A 15,442-nucleotide genomic window follows, 5' to 3' on the forward strand; every position below is an offset into this window, starting at 1 on the left:
GGTTAACTTAGCTTAGCGTAGAGATTGGAAACAGCTAGCCTGGCTCAGTCTGATGGTAACAAAATCCACCTATCAGTGCATTTAAAGCTCACAATTCTTTTAAACTGTACCGTTCTGTGTAGATGCCTAATGCACTAAAATTGGTAAACGCTACTTCTTAGTTTTATTGTGTTGCTGTATAGACGGTGTTCAGACCGACCGTAGCACTGGTTCAGAAAAAAAGTGTTTTGGCATCTTACAAGGTTTTAGACTCTTGGATGTATCACTCAAACTGGACTTCCTGGATCAGGTTTCCTCTTCATCTCACCTGTACCTTTAGCACCATGCACACCAACATGGTCCTATATTTGTTTTTTGAAGCAGCAACTGTTTCTTTTCATAATCAGTATTTAAAATAACTGGGTTGATATCTGAATTTTGCATTTGTACTTTGTAAACAGACATCCACACGGCTTTGCTGTTGTTGTCCTTAACATGTTTTCAGGCGGTGTGTTTTTCTGTCAGGAGAGCTTCGTCCTGCAACACGCATCAGCCATCTTTGAATGGGTGTTCTGCGTCATCATCATGCTGTTTTACGGGACATTTGCTTTTGAGTTTGCCAGCATGTCAGGAGATACCATGGCGGTGCTGGCTAGAGGAGGGGCCCTGGGACCTGCTGGGCGAGAACACAAGGTGGACGCGCTGGGAGGGCCCGGTCCACACTCACAGCTACATCCACACCAACCTGAAAACATGTCCATACTGTAGCCCGCTGGCACATCTTGATGCCACACAGTTGGCTTGTTTATTCCTTTCAAATTGTGGTTGTCAAATGAGTTTAATTCATTTCCAGCCACATTCGTCTGAAGCTTTGAAATGAACCAGGCCAGTGCAGTCGCCATTTCACGGCAGAGTGGATTCTTGTATTTCAACCACAGGGGCGTAGATCTGCTGCCACTTTGGAGAACTCATCTTGTATTGTGCTCACATCAGAGCTCGGCGTCTCTAAAAAACTTGCATTTTGCACATCGCACAAGTGTGAAACCAAATTTTTTCCCCAACTCAGTCCTGTCCTCGGTGAGCAGCAGAGGAGTATTTTGTCAATCAGATCAAGAAAATGTACTTTCCCCCCTGAGATCCTGTAACCTGTCCCAGTAAGTGGCCTTGGACCATTTCCACTTCAGGTGACTGCTGTGTTGCTTTCATTGTACATAACGGAGTGAAGGCTGCTGGACGGCCTAGCTGACAGTATTTTAGTTGGGAGAGAGAGAGAGAGAGAGAGAGAAGATGGTGTGCGAATGTTACAGTAGGAGCAGGGTCAAATTGGATGCTTGTTTTCCCACTAGAGAATGGATGAATGCAATAAATGAAAAGAAAAGGTTTGTCAAATAGAAGTATGTAAATGTTTCAGTCAATCCTTGAGATAGAACAGGGCAGCGGTTTGCATTTTGCAATCATTTAAACCTGCATTAACAGTATTTTTGACCTTAACAAATAAAATGATTGTCCTTCATAGTACAGGATCCCCTGACAATTAACACTCTACTCTCAATTGATTTTAGCCGACTGTTGGTTATTCAGCCTGCATACTCTGATTTACGCAACCTAGCCAAAGTTAACGAGCTGATGGGAAAGAAAGTCTTCCATTTGGCAAGCTCAACACCCAGATAATTTCCTCAGGAGTTGGTTAACCAAGGCTAAAAGGAAATTAAATATTGGACTCATGTGGCCATTGGGATAATAATGTTGCTCTGTGTCTGCTGGGTGTGCATGTAGGCACAGACTTTGGCTGTAACAACCCCTGTAAGTTTGTTTTGTGGTCAAAAATTGCTTAATGCAGCTTTAAAATATGCAACAACTTTACATCTGCTCAGCAACTCAGCATGTGCAAGCAAACACTATTTTTAAAAGTATCCATGCGACCCAGCCCACATTGTGTTTGTGTGTCTGGAAGCTTTGGGTGATGTGCCATATTATTATTTTAACTGCATAGAGAACATACATAGACCTAGTGCCTCATAAATTCAAACTTTTATGACTGAGTATGAAAAAGGTTTCCCTCTCATTGTTGTCAATACACTATAACGACCTTAAACCTCAATAGTATTTGCTTTAACTTCCTCTCTGTAAAGACTATGAAAGGGAGATGATACAGTGTCCAGAGGCCAAATGCGCACCAGCTAATTAAAGCCAGAGCAGTGGGGTTATTGAGTTTGATGACGAAGCATCACACGTGTCTTCAGGTCCTACGGATGTAGGTCTGCATCTCATTATTCCCCACCAAGGTGGAGCTCAACATGCTCATATTGCTTTACCTGCTTACTTTTCTCTCTCCATAGTTGGAGTTTTTTCAGCATGTCTAACTGGTGTAGCGGGACAAAGGGAAAAGGAAGGATTTGTAGTGTAAGACATAACTGAGCTGCACTGTCTTGCCTCTGTGTTACTGTACAGCAGAATATACCAAATATCAGTTTGCCTGTGGTATCGGTGCTAAAACACAAAAGGTCTTGTCATTTCTCCCCCTGAGCTTAGTTGTGATTATGATAACATCTGATGAATGAAAGCCATACGATGGAGACATAGGGTCGACCTCAGCTTCATTGCTGACTGCTGATAGTGGAGGAGCAGGGACAGAAGGTTGCATGCACGCCTGTGAGTGCCAGAAATACCAAAGTGGATATTTGCCACTACCCGACTTGATGTTTTGATATCTGTCAGTGTAGATTAGCCTCACGGTTGGGTATATTTTCCTTTCACTTGGTCCTCTGCGCAGATATTCAAATGTTGATTCTATTCATTTACTGTCTCTGACATTATGTGCTGTGTTGTAATCCAGATACCCAGAATTACTGTTTATATTTGTAGGAAATGTTCAACATCTCAGTGTAACATTAACGCACTCTGAGTTGTCTGGTGAAAAACCAACAGTAATGGTCTTGTTTGTAGGCCTTCACACAGAAAAAATATCACTCCCTCAAACCATATCGTTGTTGGGCAGAGGTTTTGTTAGTGCCAGACCAAGACCATTCTTCACACACAGTATGTTACAGAAGGACTGAAATATAGTTATTTTGCTCAGACTGAATGTATGAGTACTCTCAACAAGACTGAAGTGAAAAACTTGTGTATGCTGTACTGTGGAGCAATCTGGAAGGTCAAAAAACAGCACCAGCCACACCACTGATCACTTGCTTCTCTCTACTGGTCAAACTGCTTATTGCACACAAGTTTGTTTTGCAACCAGAGCTGTAATGTTGCAGCTCAGCTCACAGGAGGTTCTTGTTTTGTACTTGAAAAATTCTAAATTGTTTTGTATCCTCAGCCGACCATACTCAGTTGGTTACATGTTTGGGCCAAATTTGCATTTGTTTTACTTCTCAATTTACTAAAACAGTGAAGCTAAGTCATGAAGAGCACTTGGACCTCTTGACTTTAGTTCAGCAGTGATCTTCAGATTGTTTTGCCTGGCATCACCTGGAAGCTTGGCCTTGTGACCATGCGCTTTTACAATATGCATTTGTTTCTAACAAATCACAGAATCAGATTGGATGGATTTTAAATGTTATGTCAAATGATGGTGCTGCTCATTCTGCTCTAGAAAGAAACATTTTGTCATTACACATTTATAGTGTTTAATTTTACTTAATGGTTTATGCATGGTGTGAATCTATACATGAAGCCCCCATTTCTAGTTGAGCACTATAAAAATTTGTTAAATATTATGAGAAACTCTTTCATATAGATTCACATTCTGCATTGCCTGCTCGGCCTCCCCCTCTACTTCCTGTCCTCTTGTTCTCGTTTACCAATCAGTCTGAACTTTGCACTCAGGAAAATGTTACGACACCAGCTACATTGTTTGATTCAAAGCAGAATGAACTCTGCTTGCTTCTGCCTTCAGTTGTCTTTGTTTTAATGGCATTCGTTTTTTTCTTATGAGGATTCGTTATGTTTATTTGTTTTGTTTAGTATAGGCACAACTGCTTTTTCACAGTTGTAGGTTTGCGGGTTAGTTATAATATAATAGATTATTTTTGTTAATCAATAAAGCTTAAAAATGAACATTCCTGTCTAGTTAGCTTGTGAGAATGCAGACGCTGCTCACATGGTTAAATCTGCAGTCAGTGGATCGTTGATGAGAACATTCTGACAAACTAACAAGCAGTTGTAAACCTCACAGAAATCTGTTACTCGATACTTAATTCTCAATGCAAAATGCTCCCTATGTGCCTTATGTATGATTTTGGTGATGAAAACCAAAGAGGTTTAGGTTGTAAGTTCTATTTTGATGAAAAGTCATGTGATCGTGTTATGCCTTAATGTTCAACAAATAAAAAAAAATGTAAGTTGCATCCAAATTCTGTAATTGCAATTTTATCTTCACCACATACCTTTAATCTAGCATGTTGTAGAAAGGGCCAGACAACAGTTTATATCTTTAATTTTCTTTATTGTTTAATTATTTACATTGTCCAGTTTCTCTTGCCAACAAAGTTGACAGAAGATGACCCAGATCAACACATTAAATAGAGGAAAAACCCCCCTTACAAAAACAATGCGGGCTGTAGATGACACAGCTCGTTACGCTCACCACATGACGTTTTGAGGCGAGTACTGTTTACACTTCCTCACACCCATCAGAAGTGTTTCAGAAGGAAATAAGATCAAATAATTTGTGTTAAGCAATGGGGAAAGCTGACTTAAATTTATTTTTTGTAAATGCCCTGTGAAAAATATTTTAATAAACACTCCCTTTTTCCCTCGAAATACATGGAGAAGGATCTCTGCTGTAATGTAGAGCTGCAGTGTAAGGAGACAACAGATGTTTTTAGATAGAGCAAACTTAAGCAAAATATCTAAATGATATAGAAGAAGCAGGCTGTATAAAATAAGAGAAGTATTCAGTCAGATATTAACGTGGATTAGCATAGGCTTATAAAAGTGGAAAAATGCATCAGTAGTCTACTAAATACTTTAGTCTCAACAGCTTGCAGCTTGGTAATTCACTACAAAGACAGAAGAGATCAAGTCAGAGTTACGAAAGAATTTTAGTTATTTGCTAAAAAGAGACACATTCACAGACCCAGTCACAGCAGCAGGCCTGCCCTGCAGGATAAAAAAACAAAACAAGAAAAAGACTTAAAAAAGATTAAAAAAAAAAAAAAGATAAAGATACAAATCAGCCACCAGTTGAGCTGCAATAAAAGTGATATTGATATTAGAATAAAACAGGGCTGAAAGGATGACAGAAAAGAAGAGCAGTATGAGTCTAAGAGATAAGAGATGACCTGTCTTCTTGTACAGTGGTGATCGTAACAGAGCAAACAGCTTCCCGTTGCACACACTACATAATGAGACTTAGAAAAGGAATTTTACAGTCATGGCAAAAAGATTCTTTTTTTTTCTAAAGCCAAGCCTTTGGTTGACCAATAATTACACTTTGATACGATAGTCACTGATGAAATGCTTGCTGTTGTCGATTTTGTAAATGAAGTACTGAGGTTGTCTCTGTACATTATCCTGGCCACATAAAGCAACATTCACAGCTTTTTGAGGTAAAACACTATTGCTTCTAGTGGGGTAGAAGTATTTATCTTGAGAGTATTTTATTTGCTGTGGTGTTCCTTCATTGTAAGTTATCAAGTGATTGTATGTATATTTCTAAAGCACCAATAATTGGATGTGTTGTGGGTTAGAAAAGGACAGGAGGGAAAGGATTGGTTACTCACATGTCCTCATTGGGAGAGTGTCCCATTATATGTCATATAATTATCTTCTCCCCTCTTTAAAGCTGACTTATACCTAACTTTGGCTTTAGTTCTTCCTATTAAAACAATGTCCAATCAGGCAGTTGTAGCCCATGAAAAGGCATCTTGTTCAGCCTCCAGGTGAGTCGATCAGGACAAGCAGGTGGATATTTAGAAGACAAGCTTTTTGGGGACCTCCCAAGAAAACTCTGAGCGACCAAAGTGGCCATAAGAGGCTGTCTCCTGGTAGATCGGCCTCTTCAGGTTCAATTCCCTGGCGAGGATACAGAAGAAATGCAACATCAGAGGTGAGAAAGGACCGTAAGCACATTACAGGATAACACCAGTGTTGTTGTTTTAATTCTATATTTGTAGTTGTGGTTGTCCATTTTTAATTTGCCGTATTTCTTATTGGTATCACATCTGCAGACAAAAATATTTCTACATACTCATGAATGGAAAATGTATCAAAATCAGGCATTTTCTGTTCTGGATAACAATATGTGGAACTCACAGAACTTAAAATGTATCATGACCAGGATCATTTTAAAATGACGTTGAGGGATCGTTCATGTAGCCATTTATGATCTGGTGCTTGTTATTTAGTTTGATGATTATTTTATTTTGCGTGTGTTTTGTGCTAAACTATAAATGTTGTGGTATGTGGCATCCAGTTTGTACTAAATACTTGTCCCCATAATAATAATAATGTAATTACACACAGACGTCACTGCAAAATAGTTAAATAGGGAAAATAGGGAAATGCTACAAATACTAAAGACAAAGACTATCAACTTTAGTGCACCCTAGTGGTAATATAAAAAATGCAGCGGCAGAAGGAAACCGCACACACACAGGCATCACAAATTTTCCAGAAACAAAAAACTTCCGCCATCTGGCTAATATGAAAAATGCTTTTATCACTTAAAAAATCTTCACACAGCGCCTTTAAATAAAGCTGTCTTTCACGTGGGGGACAAAGAGGTCATATATTTGCATGTTCACCTGACAATGACTCCTGGCCGCAGATCAAAGTTCTTGTTGACAATGTGGAGCAGCTCTGACTCTGTTCTCTGGGAGGAACCATAAGTGAACACAGAGATAGACAGAGGTTGGGCTACTCCGATAGCATAAGACACCTGTAACACACAGACAGGTAGATCAGCACATGTTTATAATTCAAATGCTGGTCAGTGAATGAATGAAGCTGCACACACACCTGAACCAGAACTCTCCTGCAAAGTTTGGCTTTGACCAGAGACTTGGCCACCCAGCGAGCAGCGTAAGCAGCTGAGCGGTCCACCTTTGAGAAGTCTTTGCCAGAGAAAGCACCGCCCCCGTGAGCTCCCCACCCTCCATATGTGTCTACAATGATCTTCCTGCCTGTCACACCAGCATCACCCTGTTGGGCAAAAAAAGGAGGGGAAGATGAGCAAACTGAAGTGACTTTTTAAGTTGTAAATCTGTTTTTTATATGAAATAAGCAGCTTGCGTGTGATGGTCACCTGGGGTCCTCCAATGACAAAGCGACCACTTGGCTGGAGGTGGTAGATGGTCTTGTCATCCAAATATTTAGCAGGAACCACGGTTTTAATCACCTGATAGAATCGATCCAACATGAATCATGAACCAAAGAAATGACTTAATTTCATCCTACATTACATTAGTCTGATACCAGTTAATTGTGTTTGTGAGGCTCTACCTTCTCCTTGAGGACCATCTTCTGTTCCTCCAGAGAGATGCAGTCATCATGCTGGACAGAGATCACGATGGTGTGAACTCTCTTGGGGATCACAGCTCCGTCCTTTTGGTCATAATGTACTGTCACCTGTGGGACAGACATGAAGTCAAAAGATGGTGTGCAATTTTGGAAGTTGTCATAATTACTCTCCTAATCTACAATATTAGATTTTAGACTTTATTGTCCTAGAGGGAGATTTGTTTTCACAGCCAGTTCAACATAGAAACACACAGATATAAAGAAAATACTAGAGTCCTTGTGAATAATATTCATATATTCCAGCACACAACATAGTCAGCAAGGCAGTTTGTTCAATACTGTAATGGCAAAGAGGACATAAAAGCGAGCTCTCCTTCATTTTAAGGTTCATTAAATTTCAGTTCAATTTAATTAATGAATTAACAAACTAACATGAACTTGTTGAACTTCTTTGGTGTAGTAAAAATGTGTGCTCAGTTCAATCCGGGATAAATCTAAACCTCTGTGTTACCTGGATGTTCTAACAAACCTACGTTTGAACCGGGACACAAAGGCATTAGACACTTAATGTTGCAGTCAGTGGTTAACTGCCTCTAAATCACTCAAAAGTCTATTATTTCTACACAGAGAGCTTTATCTTAAGTACTTGCAGTAGCCACTGTTGATCCGATTCTGTCTGCTGGCACCAAAATAAGTCTCTTGGAAGGCATTCAAAGTGGAAACAATAAACTAATTCATAGAAAGACTGCTGTGGTGTTGTTTCCGTTTGTGTTGAAATACACAAACTCACCTGTGTTTTAGAGTCGGGACGCAGCCAGGGGATGTTGCCGGTGCGTCTGAGTTCAGCCATTTTTGCGTTGAGTTTGTGGGCTAAGACGATGGTGAGAGGCATGCACTCCTCTGTCTCATCTGTGGCGTAGCCGAACATCAGACCCTGCAGAGCAGAGACAGAGAGACAGGAAGGAAAGAAAGATGCAAACTACAGCATAGCGACACATATCAGCAGTGAATAGTAATGCTGGTTAAATGTGTAACAAAAAGGTAGACAACAAAATATTAATATGCACTGTGTTACACTGCGGCCCGTGAGGGGTAAACTAAAGCTGGTTATATTGATATAATATCAGTATTGTATTGATATAATTAAAATCCAGTAAAATAAGGTATAAGGACTCATATAAAATAAGAACTCCACAACATTTTAGAGGGAAAATTTTACTTATAGTTACTATAGTTACTTTTTCAGATTAAGAATTTACATAAAAAACATATGATAATCTTATAAAATACAATATATTGTCTAGATTAAACCAGTGGTTCCAATGCTTTTTGGCTTGTGACCTCCTATATAAAAAAGGTGTCTAGTCTGGGCCTCTTGTCATGTTTCAGATGTCTTTGAGTTGTTAGCAGTTCCATCAAAGCATGTTTTCTCCTCAAAACGTCTCATTTGATCTCCTTTAAATAACTGTTTAAGGCCCTAAGGGGCCAAATTATCCAATATATCACAAAAAAAGCAAATACTAAAGAAAAGTCCCAAAAATAATTACAAATTTGTGTAGCAAACTAGTAACTGTTTTTCAGTCTTTAATCATTTCACGACCCCCCAGATTTATCTTGTGACCCTTTGGAGGGGCCTGACCCCTAGGTTGGGGTCCTATGGCCTAAAATAGCTAAATGAAGTTTTTGAAACTAGCTCCACTGCTACTGCGATATGTAACTTTGGAATCCCAGGCAGGACATTAGTCATGACAACGGGGTAATGGTTTATGGCACCAACACAACTCTTCCGCATGCAAGCTATAAGAAGAAGCAAAAAGTATATCATGTGCAATGTAAGTTATTTGGAAGAAGCTAGCTTGGTAGCTTGGCATAGGCTGTGAAGAGACTGAAGAAGACATTGAAGGAGGAAGAGAAAAAGAGAGAGTGACCTAGTAAGAGACCGGACTAGATTTTAAATGTTGGCATGAGCTAAAAAGCTCACAGGATGCAGGACAGTTGCCAAGAGAAAAAGAGAGTGACCAAGCAAAAGGCTCCCAGAACTTGGTGAGAGCTTCGTGAAATCAAACAGAAAGACACTTATGGTGAGCTGGCATTCTTTCTGTGTACACAGTTGGTCTAGTAAGTAATATTGGTGTGTCTTGTGTTGTCACACTTGCTTGATGTTTGAGTTGTCGACTTGCTAGTTTTAGATCGTATGTGTAGAGCTAGATCGTATGTGTAGACAGCTTTGACGTCTGCCACTGTCACCCAGTCCCCTGGGCCAACATGAGCCAAAGGACACATTGCAACAGTCCTACCTGGTCTCCTGCACCAATGTCCTCCTCCTGTCTGTCAACATGGACTCCCTGAGCGATGTCCGGACTCTGCTGCTCCAGAGCCACCAGCACATTACACGTCTTGTAGTCAAAACCTACAGAAGGATAGTGAGCAGGAACGTTAAGAGGAAGCCTCTATAGTTCCCCCATTTCTACAGTTATTTTCTCACCTTTGTCAGAGTTATCGTAGCCGATGTGTTTGATGGTGTCCCTCACCACCTTCTGGTAGTCCACGTTGGCCCGCGACGTGATCTCACCACAGAGCAACACCATGCCAGTCTTACACACCGTCTCTGTCAAAATGATCAACACACAATGTTGGGCACTACTGTCTACTTTTAGACTTTGATTACCTGGAAACAGCTGATTGCCACTGTCAAAAAAAATGACATGAACTGCATCTGAATTTATAGTTTACTCACCACAGGCCACTTTGGCATCGGGGTCCTGTCTCAAGTGAGCGTCCAACACAGCATCACTGATCTGGTCACATATCTTGTCTGTGGAGAAAAGCAAAAAGTCAGATCAGAAATGTGATTTTAGTTTATAATTGCACCTAGATTTCTAGGCCTGTTTATCTGAGATATCTGAGCTTTGGAGGCAGTAAAAAAAAACGACATATTGTAGCATTATTATAGTAAATTTTGCACAATATTACAACAGGAGCTGTTAGCTTGAGAGGCCACGTTTATAAATATTTGTCTAAAAGGTTTCAGGCTAATATTTCAAACAGGAAGTGTGTTGGGTTTTAGTTGGATTTGAGTGCAGCAGCAGGACAATGCCTCATAAACCACTCCATTCATCTCTCTCGCATCCCTGCTGAAGCAACGCAACACACAGGTTACATCAGAAACAACATCTGGTGGTTGCAACACTGAGAAACCCCAAACATTTTGTTTTTAACACAATTTCTCAGGCATGGAGCTTCAAAATGCACCTAAGATGTTTTTTTTATCTTTACTCAAATTGACTTTGCAGCTGGTTTTCAGTCTGCAGGGTGGAACTACTATCTTTGTCACAGGTCTGACCCCAAAAAAGGCCACTATCTGTGGGAAAAGCCCAGACCTCGAGGAGTGTTATCAAATCAAAAGGTGTGCGCTGCAGCCGTCTCCCAAGGCCACACACCTCTGTGGATGTACAACCTTCTGATTTCTATAATCAGAATTTGGCTTCATATAAGCTGCACTTATTATTTAATGATGAGCAAATACAGAATCCAGTATCAAGATAGTCTTTTAAAAGAAAGCTTCTAACGACACAGTGAGGTTGTAAGAAGATAAATACATGAACACATTGACATGTGGATTATAATAAACAAAAATAGTATTTGTCTTTTACAATGCCTTTTAAGACCTAAAAGACTTTAAGTAATGTCTACTCTATGATCTATGGAATGTGATATGATATTTATATACATATATGTACTTTTTTTGCCATGTATTAAACATTTTCTTTAAATTTAATCAATCAAAATTTTATACATTTCTCTGAATCAATATCAAAGTAATTTATTTTTTACCAGTGTGGTGTCACATAATCTCACAGCTGTCACATTCTGCCATTATCTGTGAAGCTTCATAACTGGTTCACTGATTATTGATTTAGCACAGGGGACTTTGTAAGGTTACATACTTGTTAAAGGATTACAACACATTGACAAGGGGGAGGCGCAGCAGTGTAGGGTATGGTACATTTTAACTTTCATTGTTAAGTTTTAAGCTAGACAAGCTTTGCCAGATGTGTACAGAACATCTGGGTATTTACTTTAACCCTCCCACATTTAGCATTTATAAGCAATATACAAACATTTAATAAATGAAAGTAAAACACACTGTAATGTAGTGTAAATACTGTGTTTTTTAAATATACATTATTTGTCGCAATTATAGCTTCTACTATGAAGACAAATTGTCTTGTAGTAACTCTATTTCACTAAAATGTCATTATCTACTTATACACCTGCCTCTGCTTATGGCCATCCACTGGAAGAGTTATTGTTATTGACAAATACATTAATAAACACTTACATCTGCTTACAACTACATAATAGCGTGTTATAAACCATTTAGTAAATGTTGCTTATAAATGCTAAATAGTGGGACTTGTGTGCTGCCAAATGGGATTGACTTGTATGACAGGAGTCGATGGCCATCACTCACTATCCCAGAACCATCGTGGAGCTCACATGTCACTCTGCCCTCTCTTTTGTTGGTCACTTTTTCTTCAGAGTGCAACGTTACATCAGTCTGTCACACACACATTCACGTCCTGCTGCCCACAAGTGAGAGTGACAGCAAGGTGCAGTAAACACATGTTGCTGTGAATGAAATACCGACCATGCCTGTCGAGTAAATACACAGCACTGTGGAGTTATTTTGGACATATAGTTCAACTTGCTGAGAGTTTAGTTATATGCATGTCTATGTTTCTCCAAAATAACAGCGCAGTTTCAGTAGAAATGTTAAACCCAAGTATGTATGTATAATGTATAAGAAAGAATGAACACAACAAAGTGTGAAGTGAAGACAAGTTGTGAAATATCTTGTAGTAAACACTTTAATACAGTTCATTTTCAGCATCCCAGTTTCACACACAGGTAGGTAAAGCCGATTGAAAACTCACCTGGATGTCCCTCTCCTACGGACTCCGACGTGAACATGAAAGAGCCGTCTTCCAGTATATCACTCATTTTTTCTACGGGTCCAGGTACTCAGCAAGACTCAGTACTCTCAGGGAGAAAAAGGTTCCTCAGTTCCCACCAACAAGCAGTCCAGAGAGATTGGAAGGCTACTTTATATTCCTGCTGGTTCTCCCTAAGAGAGAAATGAAGAAAGCGTGGCCAACAGCCCTGCAGCCAATACAAAGTCTATCCTACAAAACTCCACGTCTGTGTCCACATGGCTCAATATATATGGCTAAGAGAACACTCACACACACACTCACACACAGACACACTCACACACACTCACACACACTCACACACTCACACACACACACACACACACACACACTCACACACACACACACACACACACACACACACACACACACACACACACACACACACACACAATATGTCATGTGAATCCATGGGACAGTCCATTCCAGGGGGAGTGGATGATGGGAGGGCATTTCAGTTGGTGGAAACTGCTTGTTAACCCCTTGTGTACATTATGATGCTTGAGTGTGTGTTTACATTCATCACCTCTGCTTTAGGGCACAATGCTTCTTGGGTGGGAGCAGGAACATCTTAAATTGGGGACCTTGTTATTAGTCTAGCATTATAGTACATTGCAATGGTGGCAAGTCCATTTAGTCCGCTACTGTATCTGAATTAAATTAAGTAAAAATTTGAGGTACTTGTACTGTACTTGAATGTTTTATACCTCTTCTTTCTTGTTCATTTCAGACGTAAATATTGTACTTTTTACTTTGCTACATTTATGTTTAGAGCTTTAGTTACTAGTTAATCTGCAGGTTAAGATATTATAGATATGATAGTTTCTAAAATATAGTGAATTGTTACTTATATACTCATGTATATTAAACTGACAGAGGCCTTTCTGCACAATGAGTACTTTTTGAAGTTTTAAGTACATTTTACAATACTTTTGTAAGTAAGATTTTGAATGCAGGACCTCTACTTGTAATGAAGCATTTTTAAATGGTGGTATTGCTACTTTTACTTAATAAATAAAGAATCTTAATACTTCTTCCACTACTTGTAAATAGAGTATTTTTGGCTTTTGGTCAGAAAGAAAAACTGACAATTTAATGACATCTGATGACATCACCTTATTGTTTGTTTACTAAAAGTTATTTCACATCTTCCAGCCAGTCAGAATTGAGGATTTTCAGTGGCCATGCTGTAAGAATGTAAACATGGTACCGAATAGTTTATTGCTCTACTGTTATATGAGCATTTATATGTTTTACGTCTGTATTTGTGTATGTTTGTCTCTGCCTGAGAGCGAGGCATTATTGTCCCTGGTAATAACCAGTGCTGGAAGAAATATTCAGATCCTTAATTCAAGGCAAAGAAGCAACATGACTAAAATTCTCTATTAAAAGTGAAAGACATGTCTTTATGTAAAAATACAGAAGAAAAATAAGCAAAATGATTTACTCATCAAAGTAATGGGACTGCAGAATGTATATATATATTTTATGGACTGTTATTATTGATGTATACATGTGTGAGAAGCTTTTTTTATGCTGTAGATGTTTGAGGTAGAGCTTATTTATAGTGTTGGATAGTTCTAACAATGCACCATAGTTTGTAAACTGATCATATGTCCTGTCAATGGCGGAGGAAGTATTTAGATATTTTACTTTAATGTAAAAAATATCCTGTTACAAGTAATTGTTCTGCATTTCAAGTCTAAGTAAAAGTGCAAAAATTTTATTAACTAAATGTAGTAAGTAAAAGTAGTCATTATTCGAAATGACTTATATGCATTAAAGTGTAAGCAGATTGTTTTTGTTAACTCATTGATCTAAGGTTAACTCCCTTATACAGCCCTGTGTTCTTTAAAAAGGAGTAATTTGCCTCTGAGTTGTAGTGGATTAGAAGTATTGTGTAGAACAAAATGGAAATACTCCTTAAAACTGTACTGTCCAGTACTTGAGTAAATGTGCTTAGTTACTTTCAACCACTGTATTTTGTATGTGAAATCTTCTACCTGCAAAGGACCCAGCAGGTTTAACATTAAAATAAATGTTGTAGAGTAAAAAGTATAAAATAAAACATGTAGTGGAAGAGAAGTTTAAAGTGGCATAAAAAGAAAATTAAGTACTTCAGTACAATACTATGTAATTAGTTACTTTCCATTACTGCCAATAATTAAGTTTAGAGCAGACAGCCACCTGTTGTCTAAATGCTCTTTTCCAGGTCCCAGCCTGAGGCTTTTGTCTGTATACAACTTTTGTCTGTATACAACTGCAGAAAATAGCCATTTCCTGAGAGGAGATCAAATAATGAAGATGTGTCTCTGAGATATCTCATGGCCTTTCTGGCGACTCACTGTGTCTGTGTTTATGGAGTAAATAAAGGACTGTATTGGACTGTGATGCAAGCAGACACACACAAACATAGTGTATGTGCATGCAAAAACATACACCTGGAGAAACAATGGGACTGTCAACCACACAGAGTACCTGTACCTTTTCATATGGTAAACCAGCTGTGCAGGCTGTGAGAGATAAACCAGTCTCTCTTTACTATAGCGTAAAAGTGCAGAGGCTCAAACCATTTCTCTCCATCTCTCTCTCATCTGGCTCTAATTTCAGTTGGTGTTGAGGTGGCCTCATGAAATGAGAGGAGAATTTTAAATAGCTCTCAGTAGTGAATAAAATACCACGCTTTATCCAAAACAACAAAACATCACATTAACCATAGAGCCAGTGTAAGCAGTGATTGAATGAAACATTTCGAGTTTGAATTCTAGCTTCCTTTTGTATTTCAGAGTAGTTCATAAACCTATAGTAGGTTTGTAGGTCAGTGCAATTTTGGGTCTTTTTTTCAGCCAAGGAACTGCATGAACAATCGACATTATAAAATGTTAAATAACAACAACTGAACTGCAGGTCATACATGCACACATGGACATTATAGCTTCACACATGTTGTGGATACATACATTAAAATAAATGTTTTTCTCTAATCTTACTCCTGGCCAGCA

At 38.9% G+C, this 15,442-nt stretch overlaps 2 protein-coding genes across 2 annotated transcripts in view; one reads left to right on the forward strand and one right to left on the reverse strand.

The window, feature by feature from the left end:
* Positions 1–5,129, forward strand: part of zgc:154058 (uncharacterized protein LOC795538 homolog) — a 23,019-nt gene extending 17,890 nt beyond the window's left edge. The window contains exon 8 of the mRNA XM_038737334.1: positions 485–5,129. Coding sequence (XP_038593262.1) covers positions 485–747 — 263 coding nt within the window. The 3' untranslated portion in view covers positions 748–5,129. The remainder of the gene's footprint in view (positions 1–484) is intronic.
* mat1a (methionine adenosyltransferase I, alpha) lies at positions 4,413–12,651 on the reverse strand. The gene is made up of 10 exons (XM_038737333.1): positions 12,384–12,651; positions 10,184–10,261; positions 9,932–10,054; positions 9,744–9,856; positions 8,237–8,380; positions 7,429–7,554; positions 7,232–7,324; positions 6,946–7,128; positions 6,732–6,865; positions 4,413–6,000 (listed from the first exon to the last, which is right to left on the reverse strand). Exons 1-10 carry the CDS (start codon positions 12,448–12,450, stop codon positions 5,898–5,900), a joined length of 1,164 nt encoding a protein of 387 aa, XP_038593261.1. The 5' UTR covers positions 12,451–12,651; the 3' UTR covers positions 4,413–5,897.
* Between the last annotated feature and the right edge of the window lie 2,791 nt (positions 12,652–15,442).

The sequence above is a fragment of the Micropterus salmoides genome, unplaced genomic scaffold (genome assembly GCF_014851395.1).
Source record: "Micropterus salmoides isolate LMB-PRFRI ecotype aquatic unplaced genomic scaffold, ASM1485139v1 Ms_hic_scaffold_22, whole genome shotgun sequence".
NCBI classification, from domain to species: domain Eukaryota; kingdom Metazoa; phylum Chordata; class Actinopteri; order Centrarchiformes; family Centrarchidae; genus Micropterus; species Micropterus salmoides.